The sequence below is a fragment of the Crocodylus porosus genome, unplaced genomic scaffold (genome assembly GCF_001723895.1).
Source record: "Crocodylus porosus isolate Cpor-Errol unplaced genomic scaffold, CroPor_comp1, whole genome shotgun sequence".
Taxonomy (NCBI): Eukaryota; Metazoa; Chordata; order Crocodylia; family Crocodylidae; genus Crocodylus; species Crocodylus porosus.
Window position 1 is genome coordinate 249,927,408 of NW_017728886.1, and position 27,758 is coordinate 249,955,165.

At 40.5% G+C, this 27,758-nt stretch overlaps 1 protein-coding gene across 2 annotated transcripts in view; it reads left to right on the forward strand.

Moving 5' to 3' along the window:
* COL14A1 (collagen type XIV alpha 1 chain) overlaps positions 1 to 27,758 on the forward strand; it is a 184,646-nt gene that overhangs the window by 84,483 nt on the left and 72,405 nt on the right. For both annotated transcript variants that reach the window (XM_019552346.1, XM_019552340.1), the window contains exons 20-31: positions 4,657 to 4,786; positions 6,608 to 6,730; positions 7,704 to 7,853; positions 8,480 to 8,596; positions 11,709 to 11,855; positions 14,038 to 14,112; positions 15,781 to 15,920; positions 18,674 to 18,797; positions 21,955 to 22,098; positions 24,118 to 24,282; positions 26,769 to 26,807; positions 27,036 to 27,174. In XM_019552346.1, the coding sequence (XP_019407891.1) occupies positions 4,657 to 4,786; positions 6,608 to 6,730; positions 7,704 to 7,853; positions 8,480 to 8,596; positions 11,709 to 11,855; positions 14,038 to 14,112; positions 15,781 to 15,920; positions 18,674 to 18,797; positions 21,955 to 22,098; positions 24,118 to 24,282; positions 26,769 to 26,807; positions 27,036 to 27,174 (1,493 nt within the window). The remainder of the gene's footprint in view (positions 1 to 4,656; positions 4,787 to 6,607; positions 6,731 to 7,703; positions 7,854 to 8,479; positions 8,597 to 11,708; positions 11,856 to 14,037; positions 14,113 to 15,780; positions 15,921 to 18,673; positions 18,798 to 21,954; positions 22,099 to 24,117; positions 24,283 to 26,768; positions 26,808 to 27,035; positions 27,175 to 27,758) is intronic.

A 27,758-nucleotide genomic window follows, 5' to 3' on the forward strand; every position in this document is an offset into this window, starting at 1 on the left:
CCCGCTCCCCCCCCAACTTAGCAGCCAGATACTACTCTCCAAGCTGCCAGGCTGCACTCTATGCTGTGGTTGCACCCATATGCATGGCATTTATCAGCAACATTATTGGCCACATCAGCCAAAAAAAAGCAGATTGCTGATAATGTCAATTTTCCTTTTATTGGTGCTGATAAGATATGGACCGATGTATTGCTGCACCTCTATAAAGTCTCATATAGTCAATTTATAATTATATGATTTTTGAGCCAAATTAATTATTTCTGGGGGCTTTATTCATGATTTTACATTCAGATGTTCTTAATGTGGTGGAGCTGTGTTCTTACTCAATTTTTCAGATTTAGAGCTAACCATATACCTAAAATAGAGCAAATTTCAAACTTTCAATAACTTTCTCCAAGTTGATGTTCAATGTATAAAAGCCTCCCTCACTAATGTGTGAGTTTCCTTCACTGATGTTCTGCTGCCTGATGTGGGTCTCAGTCATGCATCTTACTTATATTTATATCAACAGGAAATGTTATTGGTTATATTGCATAGTTTTTCATATTCCCTTCAATCTGCTTTTTTTCATTTTTTCTGTTGTTTTTCTTTAAAGAGAATCTCAGTAAATTTGGTCAAAGAAAGGAATTTCTTGAATATCTTTTTCTCCCAAAATATGAATAATGTGATTGTTTCTTTCATTTCAGATTCATCCATCTTTTATGAGGCTTTGCTAGAAAATTACCTTTTTAGCTATCCTTTTTAACTTCAGAGCAATGATCCTTAAAATTAACTCCTAATACAGTGGGTTTCACTTGGGCTAGAAAATTTGCTTGATATACATTCCATATTTGTAATACTACAGTACAAGATAGTAGAAAACATATGTTGCATAATGGGCAATATTCTTATATTTCATCTGATAATAACCAGAAGTTTCTTCATTTCAACCCCCAGATTTACAATTTTCAGGTCACTTAAAAACTGAAATAAAACTCAGTGGATGATGATATAGATTGTTGTTCTGTTTTAATACTTAGCAACTGATTATTTTAAAAGAAATTTAAAGTGGTTTGTAGTAAAGATACTAAAACTCTTGCTATCAGAATATTTATGAATTGTAAGCTGGATCATATGCCTATTAAAATAAATGGAAAAACTTTAGGATCATACATCTTGGCTCTGAATCATCAAAGCACTTAAGGAAATGCTTAATTTTAAGTATATGCTTTATTCTTTGACCGCAATTCAGCCCTAGTTCCAGTGAAGTAAAAGGTGAGCGTGTGTTTATGAGTTTACCTAAGTAAAACATTGCTATAGATTATGCTTAAAATTAAACGTATACTAGCAGCACTGATTTAAGATGGTGCTTAAACTTACTAAGTGAGAGGTCAACACATACAGGTAGTTCTATTAGTATCTGTGGAGCAGCTCATTTGATGTCAGTGGTACTTTTAACATGTTTAAAGTAGGAACACATAAGTCTGTTCTTGAAGAGGGGTTCCAAAGTGGATGGAGCTGGACTTTTCTCAGTGGTGGCAGATGACAGAACAAGGAGCAAGGGTCTCAAGCTGCAGCAAGGGAAGTTTAGTTTAAATATTAGGAAGAACTTTCGCCTTAGGAGGGTAGTAAAACACTGGTATGGGTTACTCAGAGAGGTTGTGGAATCTCCACCCTTGGAGGTTTTTAAGACCCAGCAAGACAAAGCCTTGGCTGGGGTGATCCTGCATTGAGCAGGTGCAGGGGGTAGATGGGGGTAGGGGCAGAGGGAGGGGGAGGGGTTGGACTAGATGACCTCCTGGGGTCCCTTCCAACCCTAATTTTCCATGATTCCTCATTTGGAGTCTATGCACTTTGCTGAATATGGATGTAAGTTCATTGTAATTTTACAAAATTATTGTTTCCTGCATTTTTTACCATGAGATTTCAGTAATAGCTATCTCAGTCACTCGATACTCCCATGAAATATCGTTAGGCTTCTAAATTCTCAAGAACACTAGCAAAGATTCAATAAAATATATAATTTTGCATTACAGTACATGGTAGTTTAATAAGACCTTTACTTTTGAACTTTTTGAATAACAATGCATGCAGAAGGGATCGTATTTGTTGCTTTACTTTTCCAGAAAGCCCACAGTGTTTTTCTTTGTTTCAAACTACATTTATCTATGGAAGAGGCCTGATGCACAGATGTGTGAAGAGGAGATTTTAATCTATTGTATTCATTTTTTTAAAGTTTGTTTATTGTTTTTTCAAAAACTTGGATCATGAAATGGGGTCTGTGAGGAAGTGGCTTGGACTGTGAAGACCTTGGGGGTCTTGGCTGCTCATATAATTGAGCAGTCTCGCCTTAATTACTAGTTTTGGACACTGATGAAGTATTTTCTTGGCATAGCTTTACATCTGTGTACACTAAATTAAATTTTCCTCTATGTTTTGTTTGTACAATTAGACGTCTATCTTGGAGCACTGGAGTTGGTGTACAGCTTGCAGTTTCAGGCAGCCAGCAATTTTTCCATAGGATATTCCACATAAAATATTTATGGAATATTTTGTATCTAGAGCAAAATTCTGACTTTGTGTTATACTTGATGGGCTAAGTCTTCTCAGTTTACCCTGTGGAATTTACTTGTCTGCAAAGAGGCCTGTATTGTGTATAACCCCCATGCTTGTTGAACAGGGGTAAATTTCCTTAACTTATAGTTCAATTGACTTAAGAGATTCCATGTGTACCAAGTACCAACCTAAGATAAGCCAGCAGGTTTTGGGCAGAAAATAGAAAAAAACAGATGAAAACTGTTAGACCTCGACTCCATGCGACGCCTAACGACTAGGGAGACAATGGATCAATGCCATCACGCATCACCTGCACACATTGCCCGTCAGCAGCTTTATTCAAAATGGAGGCAGCTTTGGGCAATGCTCCAGCTGATATGAGCATTAGTTCTTTCCGTATTTATACACTTTGGTTTATGCTCATTAACATTTACCTCACCTTTGTCCCTCCTTTGTTCCACCCTTAGTCCTTCCCATTTTAAGCTCTGCCTCTGTTTACTGTTTACTTCATTAGCATGGAATTGCCTATGCATTTTGCTTATTTACATGTATTTTTGCTATGAGTGCATGCCTAAGACCCTGACCCCTGCTTCTTTTGGTCACTTGTGATCTTTTGCTGATTTCTTCACTATCTCCAAGGTTTTGCTTCTGCTTTATCTCCTAGTGATAGCCAGTGGTTTGCATCCTGTTCTTCTTACACAATGAGCATATATCTTACAACAGTACTACATTGTTAGGAAAATGCTTGCCTATATGTTTTGCAATGTTACTTTTAACATACCATTCTACCTTGTGGTTAGCAGCTTGCTATGCCACAGGTGATAGCCTTTTATTCAGCTGCAAATTCAGTGCTCCCCAAGATTCAAATACTGTCACCCTAACAAAAACAAGTGATGTTCTAAAGACACCATGCTTTCCTTATAGAAGTACAATGTCATTGTCAAAAGGAGGAATATCTAGGCTGTTTGGTCCTCCCTGATCTGCTACTGGCCTTTCCCAGATAGTCTGATGTACTGTCTGGAGAAGGACATGAGAGTTCATTGTTTCCTTGACCTTACATTTCATCTTGTATTCCTGAGCCTGCCTCTCCTAAAACAGTGGGTCTGTGTTCAAGGTGCCTACCTCTAATTGTCCTGAGCTTGTAATATCACACATGAATTCAGGTTCTTTTGAAATAAAATGTTATTGGTAAATTCTAGAACTCAAGAGATGATCCTGAGATAAATATATAATGAAGTCAGTCAACTACTGTGACATACATTTTGCCCAGATACTCAAAACTAAATTGTCTAATGAAGGCATTCACCTAATAGAAGAGATTTTTACTGTACAAAAAAAGAACCATTTAAGTTTAGAAAAGTTTGAAATAGTTTCTGTAATCCTGGCAGCTGTCTAGTTTTTCTGGTTTCCTTTCTCAGGCTGCTAGATCAGAATTTAGATAACATGGTCCTAGGGTCTTACTGACTTGGGCTCCTCCTGCTTTTTGTAGCCAATACTTCTTTCTGTTCTCCCAAAGGCTCAGTGTCATTTCATGTCTCCAAAATGATCAAAGTCTATTTGCCTTCAGCTTGCTCCACTCATGTCTCCTAATTTCCTGAATATGTATTTCTTCTCCTGTAAAAGGCTGATTTCCTTTTCCCCTTCTTTTAAGGCCTGTCTGTTACAATTCCTAAAAACATATAGACTGGCCTTTAACAGGTTCAGTATTAGTAAATCCAGAACAAAATCAATGCATTCCCTCTTCATTTATATTGAAACAGCTGCTTGAATAGTAGCCATCCAGACTGGGTACTGATCGCATGAATATTTTAAAGATTTATCAGCCCATGGGTTTAGTTAAATTATAGGTCATATATCCAGGTATAACTATCCTTTACTGGAAGGTTCTGTTTGTACAATATAACCTTAGACAGACATAATAAATAGGTCTGCTGATTGTTTTGGGAAGGTATTTTTTTTATTATACAGCATTACAAACATTTTTACAGTATACATTTGGTCATTAGGAATTAATTGCTTTACAGTCTTTGAGAGCATGATGGCACAGATCATATATGATTATAAGAGTGTTCAGAAAGCTAACAGTCAGTCTTGTTTGTTTCTGCTGTTCCCACCTTCCAGGTAATGGTACCCGGAAGACAAAACCATGTTCTTCTTCAGCCTTTGCTCTCAGATACTGAATATAAAGTTACTGTCACTCCTGTCTATTCTGATGGGGAAGGAGTCAGTGTCTCCACTCCTGGCAAGACCCGTAAGTACTAGCTTTCTGCTTTTACCCAAGCAGTGGTGTAAGTAAAAAGAAGTTTTCTTTTAGGTACTTTTTCCCTGTAACAGTACAAACACATCTGAATTTAATATAAGATGTGAATTCAGTCATAACAGTTGAGAAACTTATGAATCAACGACCTTATACTAGTCCTATGGCATTGTCTGGTTTATATTAGATAGTTTTTAATCAAGAAATGTTTGATTATGTCTTATTCTAGGATACTGTCAGGTAGCAGAAACTTTATGGCTAGGGACAGACACTCAAAAAGCCTGAGCTTGAATTGATTCAATCTTTGCAGGCTAGTTTAACCTACAAAGCTTGAACCAATAGACATTCCCTTTTCATTTCAGAAATGCAGGCATGTGCAGAGAGCCCCACCCAGGGCTCCAAAGCATCTAGGTTGCTCGGGTCTGGGACAGACATTGCAGAAACCAGTTTGACCCAAATCAGTTAAGTCTGATATTGCATTCAACCAGGTGTATCTCAAACCGGTTTCAAAAATTTTGAAACTGGCTTATGTGCATTGAATGTCTGTTCTGTTGCAGGTTTAAACCAGTTTTTAATCACTTAAACCAGTTTATGTGTAATGTCTGCCCCTAGCCTATAAGAGTAAGACTGCTTAGGCAGTCCACCAAGGAGACTCCAGTACTGTAAAAGGGGATACTGGTGGTGCAGCAGGTAACATTCAAGCCTTCTGAATTAGTGATATACCAATGCCTCAGCTATTGTGCTGTATTTTATTTCAGATTATGTATTTAAGAAGCAAATCCATGACCATTTGACATCATTAAAAAAAACTGTCAAGCTCTTTTCAGTTGTTACATTAGTTTTATAATCCTGTCTAAGTGCCAGTATAGGTCATTCTTTCTAACTAAGTTGCCTCTGTACTTTAATATTAGTCACTATGGGCATTTGTACATATGCTTGTGCTGCAGTGCCGGGCACTTTTAAAAGTGGCCAGCGCTGTGGCGTGTGCAGTTTTATAAGTGGTGAAATGTGCATTAGCTCAGAGAAAATGGTAGTGTGCTTTTGAAGTAAAACATATCAGAGATGTTTTATTTCAGAAGCACACTATTGCCATTTTCTGCATGCTGACATGTATTTCATTACTTATACAACCGCACACAGCACAGCTGAGTGTGTGTCAGCTAGGTCTCTGGTGTGTCACGGGATGAAAAGGTATGTGTATAAATGCCCCCCGTGCTGCTAAGCAGCTCCCATGTCCTACTTCATAAATGGCTGGTTTTCAGTGGTGCATAGAATGGGGTCTCTTATTTGTACATCATCCAAAGTCCTGCAAAGACATAGGGACATAATGAATCTTAAGTATGTGAAGAGTTGCAGTGCTCTATTAAGCAAGCTTTTTGTTTTTCACAGGAGCAGGACCTATATTTTTAAATCACCTTGAGATAGTTTGCCTAGAAAGGAAATATATAAACATAAGATGATTATCTCTGGATTCTACTTTATCTGGTCCTCTTTTTATTAATAAGAGGGCTGGGTATTGCTTGATTATGAGATAGAGAAAACAGTCTAAATTAATTATCAGTATAAAACCTTTAAATATTCCAGTTTTAATCCACTGGCATAATGCCATGGATGAATTTGACACCAGTAGGCCTAGTTCCTTGTTCAGACAGTTCCTGTGAGCTTTTGGGAGCTGTTCCTCAGCGTTTAAAAGAACTCCAAACCCATTCTTGAGTTATGTGTGATGTTGGTTATTATTTAAGTGTGTGTCCATGGTGTGTACATGTGTTTGCAAGAGATACAGTTGTGAAAACTCATGATTTGTTTTCCTTTTAGTGCCTCTCTCTGCCCCCAGAAATTTAAGAGTCTCAGATGAATGGTACAACCGATTACGCATTAGCTGGGATGCCCCTCCCTCCCCAACAATGGGTTACAGGGTTGTCTACAAACCTATCAACAGTGAGTTTTCAAAATGGACTGTTTTTGGTCTTCCACTTTTGCTTTTCCAGTATCTTCAGTATCTTTATGAAATCATGCTTAAACTAAAAAATTGCAAATGGAAACCTGAATCGACTTTTAAAAGCAGGTTCCTCTTAGTAATGCAAAGGTCAACTCTAAACTTCCATTTAAACACTCCCCTCTCCTCCCCAGTATTTCATTTGTGGCTTGCTTTCAGCCCATGCTCCATAAACTTTTGTGTGCTGTCCCCTGTGCCAGGTACAGCAAACTATGAGCAAGGTCACATTTTTTTTAAATACCAAGGAGCCACCTTCCTCTTCCTGTTCCCTCTAGAATATATTACTTCCATGATGACTGTTAGATGTGAGTTTGTTACATTACAGAAAAGGAGGAAGGGGGTAAAAAGGGAACAGCCTCCAATATCTGAGTTCTTTGGTGCACCTGCTAAAGATTGAATTCAGCTAAGAGGGAAGTAGCAAAAGAACTGGTTGTATCTCCCCACCTCGGGGCAGTTCTACACCATGTTTGTTTCCAACATTGCTTGGATCACCTTCAGGCCGCTTTTGTGCTATGCTGGCTTGCAGTTGCTTCTTAAGAATAACTATGCTGGCAGAGATCTTTTAGACCTCCTACTGGTCCTGACACAAACCCACCATAAAGGAATCTTCAGCTGACTGTTCAGAGTGATGTTAGATGTTAAAAGCAAAGAAGTGATTTCCTGGGTACCAGTGTCTAGTTCTAAATGAATCCCACTGCTAGATTCCCTCTTCTGCCCTGGCTTCTGTGTGTCAGTTTTGGATTATAAGATGTTTTGGGTAGACAGTATCTTTAAATTTCTGTTCCGCAACTAATAGAATGATGTGTTAAGAATTAGAAATCTAACCGAAGATTATGAGTTTTTTTTAATGCCTTCCAGTCCCAATAATTTGAAAATATTCTTTTGTTTTCTTTTCTTTTCTTTTCTTTTTCACAGTCCCTGGACCAGCATTGGAGACCTTTGTAGGAGATGATATCAACACCATTCTGATTTTAAATCTATTCAGTGGGACAGAGTACAGTGTTAAAGTATTTGCTTCATATTCAACAGGCTTCAGCGATGCCCTGTCAGGCATAGCCAAAACCTGTAAGAACTATGTCATGCTGTTCAGATCTCTGTGGGCCATTTTTCAGTATAACTTGAGCTCAGCACAGCTCCCTGAATAAAGTCTCCTGTGGAGTTCTTTTCCTTTTCTATGTATTTTGTGGAAATTATTGAAAGGTAGTCCTTTTTTTCCATGAGAAAGCACAGAGCTTTAAAATACTGTGCTGATATTAATGAGAGAAAGGTCATGAAGCATGTGATATTATTTATTATTCAAATAGTATTATCTGAGATATAAATTTCTGTAATGAAAACTATGTTTCTTTTTCAAGGTAAGGCAGTCCTTCTGTATGATCTGACCATAGAATTCAACTTTGACAATGGGATTGATATTCCAGTGACAACCTTGCTATTCCGAACATTTCTAATATTACTTACTGGCTGTTCTTAAGTTCCAGATCCTTGGACTAAGGGTGTATTTTTCTCTTGCCTTTCTTGTATTAGATTTGCTTGAGATTATTCATAGTTGAATGATGAATTAAAGTTAAATACAAAAATGGTTGCTCACTTTTTCATGTGCTTTTTAAAAAAAAATTATCTTGTATAATTTTTTGTGTTAATGGCATTGAATAAAGATGTGAATTTCTTTATTTTCTCATCAATTGCAGTGCCCTTGAGTGTGACCAGGCTGGATGCTTATCAGGTCCGCATGACTAGTCTTTGTGCCCAGTGGCAGCTTCACAGACATGCCACAGCATACAGGATCATTATAGAGTCTCTTGTGGGTAAGTCAGCACATCTTTCTGTCATCGCTTTACTTTATTGTTGGCAGGAATTCTGCTTGTAGAATGAGCACAAGACTGGCTGTAAATGGGGTTTGCCATCCCAATCTTTGCTCCTACAAGTAATTACATTGTAACAAAATATGAACATTAGAATTTACAATAACTGGAAGAAAATAGAAATAGGCAAAACTGAAGATGAATGAACCAAAAAAGATTCTATGTTAAAGTCCTTTGAAAGTAAAAGCTTGGATGGCTATCCACATTCTTGGAGCCTTTAAAGTGCTGCCATCTCTAAGCTGCCAGCCCTTACTGCCCTGATTTTTCCCCCTCTGTCTATACATGCTTTTTTCCCAGCTTTCTTAATGTTGCCTTTTATCTAGTAGGAGATCCAGAAGCCTTCAGCACCTTCTCATTTCTGGCGTCTTTGGATGCTGCCTACCTTTTTGTACCTCAGCATTTCAAGCCCACTCTTTTCCAGCTCCCAGCTAAATTACCTGCTCAGGCTTGGTCAGTCTCTCATTCTCTAGCCATAAGGACAATAAACTAGGGTCCTCTGGTCCTCTGCTGCTTCAGTCTGTTGAACTGTATGGGAATGAGTCTATGTGCTGGCTTCCAAAAGAGTAGAGTGATGGGGGAGCAGGGTAGATGACTGCTCCCTCAAAAGCGGGAGAGGATGTTTGAACCTTGGGTCAATTCAGGTGCAAATTAACAGAGAAGTCTAGTCTCCCTGAGGGAAGGGAGCTGTGTAGGCAGTCTCTGTGTGTTTGTAGGTGTTAAAAGAATAGCTGAGATATTAGGAAGGGAAGAGGTAGCTTGGTAAATTCATTTAAACTAAGGATCAGTAGGAAACATAGACCAGTGTTTGCAGTGGGATCTCCTTGTGATTAAGTGGGATTATTGAGTTTTATTCTACCTCTCTTTCAGCTGGTGATTAGTTAGCTTTATATGAATGCTCTTCATCCTGATGGCAGGCCAGGTTCTTTGAGTAGAAGTGATATCTTTTATTAGACCAACTGAGTAGTTGGAAAAAAGTCCTTATCAAGCTTTCAGGCGCAGTCACCCTTCTTCAGGCATGGGGAGTCTTTGCTGTTCTGAGAAATCCGGCAACAAGCAAATTGACACTTTCAGTATTTTCTGTAGGGAATATGAAGAAAAATCTCTGTCTCATATTTTCTTTAAATGTATCCAGGGTTAAACAGGGAAAGTCAGACTGGCTTTATCCGTTTGGAGGAGGCTTTATATGTATCCAAGCTATTTTACTTTTTCTTGGTACACACTTGCTATCTTGTTATATTGAAAAATTAGTATTTTGCATAGAGTGGCACCTTTGAAAAGCTTGAATAACTTCAAGTGCAATTATTAAGATCTAATGAAATGAACTAAAGATACCATGAAATGTAATTTGATTGTATAATTGAAGGATCATTATTTTACAATTGATGAACTCACATAAAGTTTATTTAAAGGTCTAGAATACAGACAAGCTGTTCAGAAAGCAAAGAACTTTGCTGGCATTGAGCATGCAGATTTCCTTTTACCTGGGAGCTAGCCAAAGTCCTGCTTCCTCACTGCCCTATTCATTATCAATCAGGACAGCCAGAAATGTATCTAACCTAGCCAGGAGAGTCTTAATTTAAAGAGAATGAGGAAAAGAGTAGTTCAGATTGCTCCTTATTAGCATCGATCATGAAGAGCTTTCATTGTCTAGTTGTCTGCATTTCATTCAACCAATGATCAGTTATCTTTCTACTAGTGCAACTCATCCTGATAGCAATCAAATGGATTTTACTTGGCAGCAAGCCGGACCAGCTGGTAATTTGAGTATTGCTGTATAGAAGGTGAAGTAGTCTCTTTCCTTATTTTTGTTGAGGGATTTATTTTAATTATCTGCATTTTCTCACATATTACACCCCCCCCCCAACAAAACAGCTTGTTTGGGGAATGCAGAATGAAGAGAGAAAAAAGATTTTTTCAGGGTTATGGGAACATAGAGCAGAGACAGAGCCTTATCTTTAGCCTTATCTTCACCCTCCCTCTAGTGCTCAGGGAAAAGGTACAATATTAACTATTTAACAGCTAAATTGTTAGCAGCTTGGCTGAGCAACCACCAGTTTCTGCTAATGAAGACTGGACTCTATGGGCAGATCTAGATTTTGAAAAGAGCTAAAAGTAATCTGTGGGGCTTTGAAATAGGAGGAGAAAGATCAGGAGTGGCTAGCAGACAGCAACATTAGTAAAGAAAGGATAGCTTGATTAGCAGAACATCAAGACCATTAAAAAGGAGAAAGCAACATTAACACCTCTGGAATAAAGAGCAATTAGCAGAAAATACATACATTATAATGAACCTAGAAGAGCCATCAGCTCTGTCCTTCCCTCCATGCAGCTGCTGGAGGGAAGAGAAAGAAAAGAAGCAGTATCCAACTAACATAATCTCCGTGCTTCTATTATTGGCAGAAAATCCACTGCCCAAAACTAATTTTGGGGCAAAAAGGTGAGTATGATATGTAAGTAGATTTGGTATTAAAATATCGATTTCCTGCACTTCATTGTCCATCCATTTTTCTAGTTGAGAATTAAAACTATTCTCTTCAAATCCCAATAAATGATCATTCTTCCTCAGCTAAAATGGTTCTGAGCTGGTTCTGTCTTGGACTTACCGAACACGTTGTGGGCCTGGAGAGCAAAAGGCCTGAAAAGAAACTTGATTCCAAAGCACTGACAAAACTGGCATTTCTGGTAATTTAGGTCAAAGTCCACTGAAGTCAATAGGAATGATTGCAGTGTGGCCAGGAGTGAGGCCTGCATGTAGAGAAGGGAAATTTATCTCCTCTGAAGCAAAAGGCATAGGCACCACTTGAACCCTACTTACTTATGTAATTCTGTGAGAGCTTACCTACTCTTCAGTCTTGTGCTGGGCTTCTATGCATGGCTGACCTTCCTTCAGGTTGAAAGCAGAAAGTGTCTCAGTATAGAGTCCTCTGATGACCGATTGCCCTTTATTACTGTCACATTGCCCTCAGTTTTCAGATCATTTATTTAATACAATACAGCATTTATTCAATAAAGCAATACATCCAATTCTGCTTAACAGTACCTTCTATAATTCCAGATGGGAAAAAGAGAGAAGTAACCCTTGGTGGAGGGACCCCTCGACACTGCTTCTTTGATCTCACACCTGACACAGAGTATAAAATCAGCATCTATACACATCTTCATGAGCTAGAGGGGCCTGGCATAAGCATAATGGAAACCACATGTAAGTGGAGACTATTACCTCTGGATAACTTTGGGATGCTCTGAATAGGGATAACAGGCTAGAAACAAAGTATAATGATGGTACATAAAAGTTATGTGTTCTTTTTCTTTCTTTTGAGTTTTTGACTCTTGTTCTGCACTGTGCTTCCCTCTTAATGGGACACAGTGGGTTGTTATCTCCTGAGGGTTGCAAGACAATAGCTATGTATTGTTTCTAGAATGAACAACAAGGCATAGGAGTTTGGACTGTTTTCCCAGAATAAATTGGGGATCCCAGGTGGTCTGCATGCTCCTGTGTTAATCAAGGTAAACTGTTCAGAAAGCATGAAGCATTCGCTTCTCCCCTTAAAGCCAAGTTATGCACAGAAGGCTTATGAATTGTACTGGCTTCTGGGTTTTTCTACCTGGGGTCATAGTGATTGCCAAATGTGGAGTCAGGAAGGAGTTTTTCTCTTAGCTTAGATTGGCATAGACTATGGGGGGTTTGCTTTTATTTAGCATGGGATGTGGTCCTTTTCCTAGGATCTTCTGAGCATCTGGTAAGCAGTGACTTCCACGTCACTGCAGTGGCAGGACATTAGCCATGCCTTCATCTCCCCTGCTTTTACCGGTAGGATGTGCTTGGTGTTTTAGGTACTGTGCCTTGTAGTTGTGAGTGAGGATTTGCAGCCATGATTTTTGGTGGTTCCTTCAGTTAATATTTGCCTGTGAATGCAGGGGTCTGGACTTAATGGCTCAAGAGGTTGGTTCCACAACAGTGTTCTTGTTAAGCAAAATGAAGACCTGAGCTGTCTGGGGTACCATTGGACAGATTTGGTGCCTCAGGCAGCGCGTGCATTCTTCTTAGTACACAAACTGCATCTCTTCCTGGCCTTTTTTTTTATAGCTAGGAGCCCTTGAACCTACCCTGCACCAATACAAAACTCAAAAGTTACACTTAGGTGATTCATAGACCTTATTTTGAGGTCAATGGGGAAAATTCCAGTGAGTCTGAGCTGGAATGAGACTGGAGCTGACAGATGTAGCCAGGAGGATACAAATCCTGTTACATGCCCATCTTGCAGTGGCATCTTTTTTTTGAAGGATAGTTATGTCTAACTGTCATCACCACCTGTAACCATAAACACACTGTATATATTATAGAGAATATTGAATACAGTTTTCCCTCCAGGAATAAAATGTAGCTATATCACCTGTGGTTCTCTATGATGATTATAGTGAGAATACTGGAAAGAATGTTGTTGGGCAAGGGTGGGGACTTTTCCTCAGTTATAAATGTAGAAATCAAGCACGTGCATGTTCCCTATTGTGAGCTCAGCCTAAAACTGTATTGAACTCACTAAATAAAGCTCCTCCTATGCTCAATCAATGTCACAACCACAGCAAAGCTGTCAGGAGCTGATCATTTATTCAGTTACATTTCTGGGAGGCTGCCATTCAGAGGCTCATCTGTTTGTGAGATAAGAACAGAGAAGCAAATTGTCAAATTGTGCAAAAAATCTGGAAGCAGCAGAGACAATTTCTGGATCCCGCACTTTCCTTTGAAGTTGGGGCAAGAAACTTGGTCTCCTGCTAGAAACAAGCTTGAGTCCCTACCATTCAGCTAGTGAAGATTTCCCTTAGAGCCAGATGGATGTCTTTTCTGTATGCCCACATACAACTGTGAGGCAATATCAGGCATCTCTTGCTCTGGATATCAGTATTGTGAACAGCAGCACTGGGCCTTTGTAGGGTGGGTGAAAAGCACCTGCTTCCTCTCCTGGGCAAGTGAATGGGAAGTGTCAGGATGGGAAAGGGGAGCTGTATTTGGGACACTGGCAGTGTGTTTGCTTTGTAGGACTTGGCTCAGAGTATGCCCTCCTCAAAGCAGGTGGAATCTGAGAGGTATTTGCACCTTGTCAGGTTGGAGACTGCTTCCTGTTACAGCTGTGCCATGCACAGAGTTGTAGCAAAGCCACGATTTAGCTTTGAGCTGCTAATAATAGTAGTAGTTCCTTGCCCTTATTTTGCCAACTAGGAGAAGTACTCATCACACACACACACGTAACTAAACTACCATGGGGATCATATAAGTAGCTGAAAATACACCTGCCAACAAAAAAAGGGGAATATCTCAAGTGACTAAAATAGACCAAGCCTTCAGATAATCCTTCTTTTTGCATTTCTTTTTTCTTCCTCTTTAGTGCCATTGCCAACTCAACCACCAACTTCTCCTTCAACAACACCTGCCCCACCTACAATTCCTCCTGCAAAAGAAGGTAAGCAATTTCTGATTTTGAAAAGTTGACAAAGAATTATCGTGTTCTGCTTTTTAGCTGCTTTTATGGACCTCAACTGCCTGATCTCAGTTGGCAGAAATTGATGTAATCCCATTGAAGTTATTGGAGCTGGGCTGGTTCACATAAGCCGAGCACCTGCATTTCCAGAATGAATTGTGTTTTATTCTTCAAGGTGTTTATGTTTTTAAGAGTTTTGTTTTATGCAGAGCACAAATCACGTAAATCATATGCACAATATTTCTGTAACAGGTACATTCTGCTCTATGTCATATATTCTAAAAGATATTAAACATTCAGTGGAAGGTTTTTTTCCACATAATCCACCTTTTGTAATGGGGAAAGCATATGCCATGTTCACTTACTCTACTAATGATTTTCCTCTTTAAATGTGGCATTCCATTTATTTGTCAGTCTCTTGTAAACTGTCCTGACTCTCATATAGATTATTGTAGATGTTTGTGTCAGGACTGCAGACCTTGTCAATCTGGCAATTGTGTACTTAAGCACATTGTGCTGCTCTGTATGGGCTGCCACCTAAATTGGAAGCAGTGTAATCACTTCTGCACAATGCAGTGGGATAGCTAGTTAGTACTGTTGAGTAAGGGGGGCAGTTTGCTGGCTTGCATGCCAGTTAGCCTACCCTCAGTGCCACATAGGTGCAGCTACACTGCCTCTCACTTAGGAGGTATCCCGAATAGATCATGGTGCTTTGTGGCACCGCTACTGAACATAGTAAGTTTAACATGTAGTTTACCAGATCCTTAGGTTGAAGTCAGTAGAGCTTCAGTGATTTGCACCAGGTGAGGATTTGATCCACAGGGAAGGAAAGAGAAGACTTATTGTGCTTTATGGAACTGCATAGAAGTCCATGCAAAAAGGATAAATCTCCACTGCAAACTACAAAACCAGCCATGTTTTTGCATTTCCTTTGCCCAATGCTGTGCGTTTAGGCAGATTTCTTCTAAGTGATACCATTTTTAAAGGTTGAGATCAATTTATGACTATATTTTTCCCCCCAGGAATTTATTTGAATTTTCTTTGTGAAGGAGGTAAAAGACTCCTGGGAGCCTTGTGAGGAGTGTGCAACTCCTGTGTGACACTGGGTTCAGCTTCACGGGGACCTTCTGCATGATGGCAGTGGGTTAGGGTTGAGTGGGATGGGATGTTCACCACTGTATCAACCCTGCCGTCATAGCTGGAGAGCATGAGGTGCTGTGAAGCTTGCTTGCTTGCATGCTACTGATGGATTTTCCACAGAACAGTATCACAGCCTGGCAGCAGAGGACTCCTTTTCCTGCTTCCTATACATCTGCTTGGCATGTCAGGCAGTATAAAGGCATTTACAACACTATTTTAGTAATAATTTTTTTTTAAATGTCCTGATATTTGAGAACCTGAAAGGCTTTTGCCACAGTCTGAAAACAGCTCTGCTAGTGCAGACCTCTCCTGCTCCCCCAAATACCTTGCCAAGCACCATTGATTTTGCATCTGTACTGGGGTACATGCCAGCAGAGTTGATTGCTGGCCTGACTTACAATTACTGAACATGATACTTTTTCATTAGAGGCCTGTTTTCTTAAACATTTTATAATATGACAAGAGGATCTGAGGCATCACTCTGATTATGAAATATTTGCTGTTCCTCAGTGTGTAAAGCTGCCAAAGCTGACCTGGTGTTCTTGGTGGATGGGTCATGGAGCATTGGGGATGATAATTTCAACAAAATAATCAGCTTTCTGTATAGCACTGTTGGAGCCTTGGACAGGATTGGTCCTGATGGAACTCAGGTAACAAACAGCAAGAGAGATTGGGGGAATGAAGGAGGGGAGGCTGACTGCGGGGGAAACTGGGAGAGAGTTATGCATGCATAACTGCATATTTGAAACTCATGTCTGATATTAACCTACTCAAACTAATTCACATTATTTCATAAGTCTTTAGACAATATGGAGAAGCTGATAAAAGCAGCTTAGTTGCAGTAACTTTTTTTAATATGATTTATGTGATAAAATTCACAGCTCAAAGCCTGAAGCCCAAAGCCATTTCAGTCCCCCTTAAATCCTTACACTGAGATTTTCTTGGCATTTAGCCTTTGTATTAATCCTCTGTGGGGCATGGTGACAGAGTGATTAAGATGTCTCCCTGTGGCTCCAGAGGTGTAAATTCAAGCCCTACTTTAGGCTTATACAAAAGGCTGGTCCCAGTCACTCCACCTCTAAATGGGCAATTGAGGACAGCTGAGAGGATATTAGCTGTATCAGTCTCTTGAATGTTGTTGGTTACAGAAGCTGTTACGCCTTAACCATGTTAGGCTTAAAGGGCTCCTAGGTTCAAGAGGACCTTGGATCTTTTGACTAGTCCTCTGCATGAGGTAATTTCAATTCCAGTACTTAATGCCATGTGTAGACGAAACCTGGGGGTGTATGGATGACACTTTAAAGCAAGCTAAATGCTTTTGCACCACTTTAATGGTGTCGGTGTTTGCATGCCTCGGTGGCATATTGCACATTAATTCCAGCTGCTGTAGGAAATTCAGTGGCAAAACGTACCTTAAATGACTTGGGGTGCAGCCGCGGAGCAAAGCACTGGGCTCCGTGCAGCTCTGCAGCTCTCCAGAAGCTGCCACAGAGGGAAGCACCAGCCCCCTCTGCAACCTAGGGACTGCTCCACCCGCTGGCAGCTCACCCTCCCCTCCCTGCCACTGGAGAGGCAGGTAAGTGTGGGATGTGTGCATGACACAGGGGTTTAGTTCACTCTGAATTGAAGCGGTGGGTTTTAAAACCCAACGCTTCAATTTAGGGGCTCCGTTTCATCTACATATGCAAAGAAACCAGGTTTCTTTTCAAGTGACATTAAAGCATTTTCCGTTTGTATTTCTGTTTCTTTGGCCTTTTTTCTAGCAAAATCTTTTAAAAATAAACTAAAGCATTTTATTTAGAATATGGGCCACCTGAGTGTTTCAGAATTTTAAGCACAGAAAACTGTGTGAATCCAGTCATTGCTTTCTTGTAATATCTTCAAAATACAGCTAAATATGTCATTGTTTAAATCAAACTATTTTAACATTTCATTTTTTAGTATTCAGATAGTGTCAGCACCCAAAACTCTTGACAAATGCTGTAGGAAACCCACTTCCTCTAAATTTTTTATTCAAAATATCAGTTTGTTTCATGTAGTTTCAAATCCTGCAGAAATTTACATACCTACTTAGCTTTAAGCAAAGTAGCCTCATTGAAGCCAATGAGACCACTCAGGGGGCACGTCTAAACATTAATTAATGTGCCGTAGTTACTGTGCATTTAGTTTAATGAAGTACTAACTTGTTTAATGAAGTACTAACTAAATGCGTGGTAACCACAGTTACTGCACAGTAATGCTGGCTCATGGTTTTTTTAGTGATGCTTACTGTTCAGTGGCCTAATACTACTGCTCAGTAGCGTATTAGCATGGTTGTTGCCCTGCATGCTACTATACAGTGTTGTTAGGTTACTGTGCATTAAGCATCTTGTGTAGACATGCCCCGAATGTCTGGAGTTAAATACGTTCTATCCAAGTTTAAGACCTTATGTATTACATTTGAATATTCTTCTGCTGCAGCTTATAAATTTGAGATGAGCAGGCAGACTTATATAGCAACATGCCTAGGAGAGGAAATAGTTCAAGGATAAGTTCTTATGTTGTTTCTAGTTCCAGCTAAGTATTGGTTCTAGTGAAGTCAGTGGGGACAGTGTGAGTAGCAACCGCAGATGTGGGCAATTGTGTATTTGATTATGCCCTTTAGTTACACAAAAAATACTTTTGCCAAAGTGGAAATGACTTTTCTCATCCTGTTTACTACTCAGCGGGCACGTCTACACAAGATGCTTACTGTGTGGTAGCCTAATAACACTACACAGTAGTGTATTGGTCAAAAAAGTGCTAATAAGCTGCTGCATAGTTATTAGGCTGCTGCGCAGTAACTTTCACAAAAAAACATGTGCCAGTGCTACTGCGCAGTAAATGTAGTTATATATTCAGTTAGTATTTCATTAAGGAAGTACTAAACTAAATGTGTAGTAACTACTGACAGCCCAGAGAAGTTTTCCATCTATTGACTCCTCTGTGAAATCCTATGAAATATGAACTTTCATTCCTACCCAGGAGAACTTTTACAATCTTTTCTCCAATGCCTAATGAAGGGTGTTTGTGCCCAAAAGCTTGCAATGAAAGAAATTTCTATGCAAAAATTGTGTTGGTCTAATAAAAGATATCTTTACTACAAGTCCTGATTACCTTTTCCTCTAAATCAATACAGCTACAACCTGGATACCTAGTAACTATAGCGCATTAATGACCGTGTAGACACACCCAGTGAAACCACAGAGTGTTAGCTGGCTGCCAAAGCTTCAGAGAATAAAATTAAACTTTACTTCAAAAGTTTTGGTTTCAATGTATAGGCAGAGCAGAAGTCAAGATAATTCTCTTTTTAAATGAATTGAGTCACTTGCCCTGGTTTATGCCCAGGGCAGCATTTAGGAACTAACATGCCTTCTTTGTACAGGTTGCAATAGCACAGTTCAGTGATGATCCCAGGACGGAATTTAAACTGAATGCCTACAAAACAAAAGAAACTCTTCTTGAGGCCATTCAGCAGATAGCATATAAGGGAGGAAATACCAAAACAGGTGAGAGAGGTCCCAGGCTGTGAAATATTTTCTTATTCCGATTCTGTAGTCAGCATTACCTTTCTGTTTGCCAAGTGTTTTAGCAGGATATAGCTATGACAAAATATGGGGACAGGCAACTTATGCAGTGAAAAAGCAAAGCAGGATGCTGAAATGCCCCACTCCCACCCATCTAGAGTACTTTGGTTTGCTGCAGTTCTCACATAATCTGCATTTTCTCTTCTGGGCTTTGATCAAGCTGTAAGGGCCAGCTGAAGGGAGGTGGCAAATTACTATAAGGATTGAAATGGGCAGTAATGTGGACATGTGTTGGTAGATAGGAGAATGAGATAGTGTGAGGGATTTGCAGGACATTTAGGCAGGTAGAAAGGAGGATCTCACTATGGGTGTGTACAAACATTTAGCAAGGTTAGGGGGGTTACATTAAGTTAAAAATAGTCACCCAATCTAAGGTAAGTTTGGATGGGGAAGCTAGCATGGGGAGGGGTTGGAGCTTGAGGGATTGGAGGATCAAGCAGTCTCTCGGAGGTCATAGGGGGCTGGGTGGCAGGCAGAATCATGGGGTCTAGCTGGGTCTGCTGGAGGCTTTAGGGGGCTGGAGAGCTCTCATCCCCCTCCCCCCCAGACCACATGCTGTTTTTAGCTCCATGGCCCCCTGGCGAACCAACACCCCCCATCCCGCCCACCCCTCCCCTGACTCAGACTTACTTCCTTAATTCTAGCACTAGTGAATACCAGTAAAACCAGTACCTGGAGTAGTTTGTGGTATGGGGAGTTTGGCAGGCTTGGGGTTGGGGGGTGCTGGCTGGCCCATGCAGTGAGGGGTTGTCCATCAGGAGGTGGGGGCTGGGGTTGGTGAGCTACAAAATAGTCTGGAGCTAGGGAAGAGGTAGGCGAAGTACAGCCCTGGAGCTAAGGCCAATTGCTGGGCTTTCCCGGTCCTGGGCTGCACTGAGAACTGTTCAGGACAGTTAGAATGAACTAAAATGGCCAGCCTGATCTAAATAAGACTACCTCAGAAGGTAGGGTTAATTTGGATTGAGTTGACCATTTTTAGACTGATCTAACTGTCCTGATCATCTATGCAGTTTGCACTTAGGTCAACCTGACTAGGGATCTAAGTATTAGGTCCATACCTGGGCAAAATAAGTTAGACTGGGTGGCCCTTTTTAACACAATCTAACCTCCCCCTTACCTCCCCAAACATCCATAAGCACCCTATGAGTGAAGAAAGTTATGTCCTAGAAGAGAGTGTATTTTTCATTGGGAGAATAACAGGACTGATAACTGGGAATATTATATTTGCATTTATGTTCTCAGGGTAGCTCTTTAATGTGTTAAGCGTGCACGTGGATTTGGAGCCTGCACCTGGGTTCCACTCTGCTGCTACCACTGCTGCCTCTGGGCTGCCCAGTAGGGCAGTGATGGCTGTGCAAAGGACTACAGGGCAACCTGGGTGTGGGCTTGGGGCTGCTGCAGCAGGAAAGTGGGGGTGGGGGGAAGAGACACACAGTCACATACACACAAATACATGAGGAGCCGCAGCCTGCACATGGCCAGGAATGCAACTCAACAGCATGTAGAACAGCATCTAACAAGGTAAGTCTGTGGAGGGGAAGGGGCAGGGGGGAGAGGGAAGGGACAAGGCAGGTCATGGGACAGAGCTGCTGGAGGCTAATCCTGGGGGAGGGGGGCACAGCTCTCTGCTGTTGCGTGCATTCCTGGGGAAGATACAGGAGGCCATGTGCCCCCCTGGATTTGTGCTTGGGGCAGAGGTGGGCTACCTGCTGCAGGCTGGGGCTCTGTGCCCTGCTGTGCTTTTGCCCTGGGAGCCACACAACACTATGTTGTGCCTCCTGCCTCTGGGCAGGCAGGGAATGCGCAGTGTTGGATGGAGCTGCACCCCCCACGCTGCCCATCCTGGACAAGCCTCCCACAGCTCTGTCACATGACCCACCCTGGCCCCAGACCCCCTTTCAGCCCAACTCCTACCCCACTCCCTCCCTTACCATGGTGGCCTCAATCTGCACACCCTGCCCTTTCCTTCTCCGCAGACTTACCTGCTGAGTGCTTCTCTACATGCTGCTGGGTTGTGTTCCTGTAGGGTTCCCATATTTCCAGTTTCAGAAAAGAGGACACCTGTGGAGGTGGTAATATGCCCATGCCCTGCTCCTGCCCATCATTTCCAAGCCACAATCCCCAAGCCCTGCTGCTTCCCCTTACTCCTGACCCACAATACCCAGCATCTTGCCAAGACATGTGGGGACCCCTCTCCCCAGGCTCCAAATCCCACACACACACCCAGGGCCCCCACAAATCCCACCCCCCCCACACACATACCCCACACCCACTCCACAACCATACAAAGAACTTGCATAATTTTAAGTTTTTCTATGCATAAGGTTGAGTTTTTAACTGTGCGATTAAAAACGTGATTAATTGCAAATAATTTTTTTAATTACACAACTAATCACAATCAATGTTTTTAATTATTTGACAGCCTTAGACTTAAAATCTTTCTTTATTCAGGGCCATGTGGCTTATTGTTCTTAGGCTACACAAAAATATCTTGCATCTGTTTGCATTGTGTTGACTTACTGTTCTGACCAGAGTTATAGATTTCCATATTTCCATTTACTACAGAAAATGCTACGTTGGTATTTGTTAAGTAAAGGTACTCTATCTGCTGCCCTGTGACCTGGGCAGGAAGGATTTTATCATGCCTGACTACCAGAGACAGTCTTCAAGCCAAGGCTGTTTTTGATGTTGGTTTAGGGCACAAGATTTGGCTAGATAGTCTTCTAAACCTAAAAAGACAAAAGACACCAAAGCCAAGGACTGACATTTTCAAAAGCTAGATTCAAAATTAGGATCCTAAATCCACATTTAGACTTTTAAATAACTGGTTTAATTTTCTGAAGTGCAGAGTAGTTCCTCCCAAAATCAGTCTGTTAATGGGTGCTCAGCACCTTTTCAATTTCAGGATACTTATTACGGCACCTAATTCCAACTTTATGTAAATGCTTTTGAAAATCGTGACCTAATAATTTATATGGCATTTTGCTCTTTTATCTATATTTCATGCTTTAATTGAAAAGCTAATAGGAACCAGCTTCTTTCTATACTGCTATTATGTTGCCTATTTCCTTCATTTCAGGCAGAGCAATTAAGCATGCACGGGAAGCTTTGTTTACCCTTGATTCAGGCATAAGAAGGGGCATCCCAAAGGTTTTGGTGGTCATTACTGATGGACGATCACAAGATGATGTGAACAAAATTTCCAGAGATATGCAACTAGATGGTAACATGTGCTATAACGGGAAATGTTTGCATTTTCATTTTTCTCCTAAGCTATTGTGATTAAACCCAGACACAAGCTAAGGCTATTTCCTACCACAGAAGGCCTTATAATTTTAATCCTAGTGAGTAGAAACCAGATAGCAACCCTAGGAAACTAAGAATTTTGCCAGGAATTGACTAGTATTTTATATATTTTTTATTATTGGCTCATTTAGTGGGGTCATTTAGAATCATGCAGCAGTCAACAGGACTGTTCAAATGCCTGCAGAGTCTATATTATCATGCATGAATTGTAATTTCACAATTAAGGGCAATCTGAAAGATTATATCTTTACAGACAGGAGACCTTTTGAAGCACCTTTCATATGCATTGCTCCTGATCTACTACTTATCTACAATAATTATCTTAGGGCTATTTTACTCCCCATGTTAGAGTTTATATTATCTACTGCTGTCATTTATGAACATGATGATTAGATTTTTAATTATCTAGTTATTGTTATTGAGATTTGTGTCATATTCCAAAATGGACTAGGCACCACAGCACAGATAAGCTCCCTGCCCACAAATTGACTAATAGTTTATGAGTCAGCAAGAGAACAAAGAAAGGGCCGGGATTTTGGAGAAGCAGAATGACAAAAGTCAGATATGTCTGTATATATTTGTTTGTGGATATGAACCATTTATTAAATTATTTCTAAAATGTGCCAGTTATGGGATCATTGCTATTAAATAGCATTTAGAACTCAATGAAAAAAATAAGATCCCTCAACTGAGTCTAGTTGTCTACCCATGTCTTTTGCACAACATGTTGGATATTGAGCATGAAATGAGAGTTAAGAGATGTGGGTTTTGCTGTTGCCTCTATGGGACCTCAGGCAAATCAATTCTCTTTCCTTCTGCTTTTGTGTGTGTGTGTGAGAGAGAGAGAGTGAGAGAGATTGATCTGTTTAGCTTGGTAGCAGCTGAGAGCAGAAACATACTTTTAATTACATGTATAGAGCGTGTCTACCACAAAGAGGTCCTATCATAATGTAAACATTAAGAATTATTATTATGCTGAAAACGTGTGCATCTATGAGGGAAGTGAGTTCTGGGGGATGGGGTCCCTGCTAGGAGTCCTGCTCCTGGAGGGCTGAAGAGGTTTTAGGTATCTCTCTGGATATCTTCCAAACCCCTCAATGTCAAAGGGAAGTCTCCCATTACCTAGTGCTGGTCATAGATCAAGCCATATAAGAACAATATATCCATTGCCAGGATTCCAGACAATATACTAAGTTGTTTCTGTGATCATATGTGGAAAAGAAAACATTAGGAAATGCTTTGGTGCATAATCACAGCTCCTCTTAACAAGTGTAGGATCAGGTGGCCTTCCCAATCTTCCAAATCAGGCTTGGGCATAATAGGTGGAGCAGGACTACCTGTTTAATCAGGCACACCTGATTAAACAGGTGTTGTTTAATCCTTAGTTAACTAAAATATTTATAAATAGGGATGTTTATGGGTGAGGCAGCAGCAGGTTTAAAACCCCAATTAGTATGTTGCATAGAATGAAATCTGTAAAAGAATAGCATGAAATTTAATTTCTGGCCTTTGTATTTATAATAGACTACAATTGTGGGCTCTTTTGTTACGTTCTATGTACTCTTGAGTTCATCAAAATATTAAAATACATGCTTAAACATTGTGAGTAAACCCTTCCCTATTCAGCAACACCTGAACATTTGCTAAGGTGACATCAGAGTAAATTGTACTGAAGCATATGGTTAAACTACCAGAGTAAGTGTTCAAAATAAAAAATAAAAATGATGGAAAAAGTCTTGCTCTGAGTATGCAGTGTATTGACTTTACTTGGGGTACACGTGTGACTTTTCCTTTCTGTTTTAGAAAAATGATTCAGACATTTTCCACTTTTGCATTTAGCCAGGAAAGAGGCCAAAGCAAATATTGTCTTTGTGTTTTTTAAATTTTATTTCTACATTTTGAACTAATTGTAAGAATGTTCCTTTTTCCTTTATAGGTTTCAGCATTTTTGCTATTGGTGTGGCAGATGCTGACTATTCAGAGTTAGTTAATATTGGCAGCAAGCCCAGTGAAAGACACGTCTTCTTTGTGGATGATTTTGATGCCTTTAAGAAGATTGAAGATGAGTTGATCACTTTTGTCTGTGAAACTGCATCAGCAAGTGAGCCATTTTGATTTTCATTTCCTCCCATGTAACATAAAATGGCTACTAAATATATTTATATTCTACATTTTAATGTTACAATCCTGAAAAGGTGAATTTTCCAATACTTTTGATTGAAGATAGTTACAATATTACTGACTGCAAAAATCTTGCTCTGGGTTTACAACAGTATAAATGAGAGCAGAATGTGGTCTATAAGTTCTAAGTTTTTATTTCATATAGAACTTTACCTTTTTATGAGAGACAAAGTTGCTAAATTTATTATTACATAAATCACATCTGTAAAATGTAATCACAACATACCAAGTTCCTATGTATTTGTCGCATGTAGACTGAAAAAGTTGTAGCCCAGAAGGGAAGCATGGAGAAGCATTTTCTTGCCACAATTCTGGCAATTCTTCAGTCATAGAGATATCATTCTCTGGGCCAGGGGTTCCCAAACTGTGATACACGTACCCTTAGAGATACACAAGACATCTCTGAGGGGTACACAGGAGAAATTGTGTAACGGCAGGTTTAATTTTCATTATAATTGGCATTTAATCCCTTAAAATATAAAATGTATTCTGGTGGGGGTATATGAGCAGCTGGTAAATCTGGAAGGCAGTACATAATAAGAAAAAGTTTGGGAACCTCTGCTCTAGACCATTTCTGAGCAGAGGAGAAGAAAGAGGTGTTGACTCAGGGCCTACAGCTTGGAGGGCACAATCCACATGTTTTGATACATACATTCTCATTACACCCCATTGGCTAGGGACAGACTTTACACATAAACTGGTTTAAGTGATCAGAAACTGTTTTAAACCTGTAACAGAACAGATGTTCAGTGCACATAATACAGTTTGAAAATGGCTGAAACTGGTTTGAGATAAACCTGGTTGAATGTAGTATCAGACTTAATTGATTTGGGTCAAACCGGTTTATGCAATGTCTGTCCCAGACCCCTTGCTGGTTTACCTAAATCAGAGTCCCCCAGCTTCCCTGCATGTTCTCTGGGCTTGGCGGGGCTTTCTGCTCCACAGCAGGGCTCACCCCTCCCCTCTGCTCCCTGCCAAGAGCTGCCACAGAAACTTGCTGGCACAGCAGAGTCTGCTGGCGTCCCCATGTCTCCCTCCCCCCACCCCCTTACCACTTGCTGCTTAAGCAGGGATCCCGTCCTCCTGTCTGCCACAGCATGGTCCATAACCAGCATGTGGTATGCTAGCTAATGTTGTATAAGGCTCAAGCAGACACTACAGACACCGCAGGGTCTGCCTGGCTCCCCCCTGCCTTATTGCTCCCCCTCTCTGCAAGCCCCTTGCTGCTCAAGCAGAAAATCCATCCCTTCCTTCCATCTCCCACAGACCCTAGGTATGTGGTATGTTAGATAATTCCTAGAGGTATGTATGTGTGTGTGTGTGTCTCTCTCCAGTTTCACTGGGGCAGGCAGACAGAACAGTGACTGCTTAGGGCTATTTGGAGCTAATCAACAGGTCAGCTGGTAAGCTGTTTAAGAAGTTTGAAGTAATGGAGAGAGGCTATTGTTTTGCTAATCGGGTGATGAAGACTGTGATCACTATCAGCCCCCAAGCTGGCTTCCTTGCCTGTCAGTTTGCTGAAGACAGTATGACGAAGCAGGGAGGGAGATTGAAAAGCTCTGTATCAACAGAAGCATCACTGCACCCCACTACCCCCTTGCCTCAGAGTGCTAGGCTGGAGCTGGGGGCTGGCAACAGTCCTGCCTCTTGAGCAGCCAGTGGGGAAAAGCCTGGGACCCTGCAGGCAGACCTCCCTAATGAGAATCCTGTTGGGGTCTGGCCACACCTGCCTCAGCTCAGCTCCCTGCAGCAGGGAAGGGAGGGCTGCTCTAGCACACCCACCCCTGCAACTTCTAGCCTGAGCCACTGCAGGCATGTGCCTGTATTTCCTGAGTCCAGAGAGAATGTCTGTCTGGTTTTAAACCAGTTCAGCCTAGCCAGGTTAAATTAACCTGCAAAGACTGAATCAATTCAGGCTCTGGATTTTTGAATGTCTGTCCCTAGCCATTATGTGCGTGCCTGAGAAATGGCAGTATGTAGCTAGTTTGAATAATTTGTGAAGATGAAATTGGTCTTGGAACTGCAGTCTAACAGAGCTGAGATACACAAGATCATTGCTTTTATATTGCTGATATGTACCCTTCATTTTTGGCCCTTAAACTCTACTTTTAATATATGTCAGGACTTTGAAAATATGATACTCATATTTACTGGTTATTTAGGGGTACATTTTGAAAAGTGGGCTGTAATTCTGTTTCTGTTTTTTTTTTTTTAGCAACTTTAGATCCCTAGTGATACCATGTTAGATACCCAGCATTAAAAATTCAGACCTCAGTGTTTATTGATTCCCTAGGAGACTTTCTGTGATGGAAAAGTTTAGTTTCTCTTCATAAAAAGAAATATTACAGGTTTGTTGGAAGTATTTACTTCTTTTCTGAGTTGAAATGTATTTTTCCTTTCTTCCAGCTTGCCCGTTGGTGTATAAGGATGGCAGTAGTTTTGCAGGTACAGAAAAGAGCTTGTTTTATATTCTGCATCTATGGAATCATTTTCTTTAACTGATAGGCAAAATGTTAAGTAGTAAATTTATTTTTTCTCTGTTTGTAACAACAGCTGGTATGACAAATCGGGGTATGAAGTTCCTTTCTCTAGTCCACTTTGTCCTCTTCTCCCTTTTTCTGTCACGAATTGTTAACTTTAAAGTGATATTTTCTACATTTTTATGCCCTTCAGGATTTAAAATGATGGAAATGTTTGGTTTGGTTGAAAAGGAATTTTCAACAGTGGAAGGGGTATCCATGGAACCTGGTACATTTAATGCTTTCCCGTGTTACAGACTGCATAAAGATGCATTGGTTTCCCAGCCGACCAAGTACGTATTAACATATGGATTAATATAAAGAGCAGAGTCAAATAATAGTTGGCTGCTGCAACTGGTTGCAAATTATTAGCTCAATCTCTGTGGGAATGAACAACACATTTCTTAGCAAAAATGATCATAGTGGCACAGCAATCTATTTTCTGGAAAATAGATTTAAATGTATATTGCAGATACCTTGTCACTGTTTGTATGTAATGGCCCATCTTTCTTGAGGCAGGTGGAGAGAAGTTGGACATGGATTAACAATTCATATTTCTGTCTCTTTTCATTTGTGCATGTTTCCTATCTGATCTGCTGCTCTGTGTACTCTTCTGTTACTCCTCTGTTCATTCTACCCAGCACAAACTTCTTGATTGCTTCACTGTGCTTTCAGTCCTTTTCACAGTACTGAGAATACCTTTCCCTAGCTGGTTCAAGACACCTTACAGGTATGTTTCAAATAGGCCTCGTGTTTTCCTCATTCAGTTTTTGTATCACTGAATATTACTTATCTCTCCATCCTTCTGGATACAGCATACACAAGTCTGGTGTTTCCACTATGCTGTTTTCTTAATTTCCATGCTACTGCATTCTGT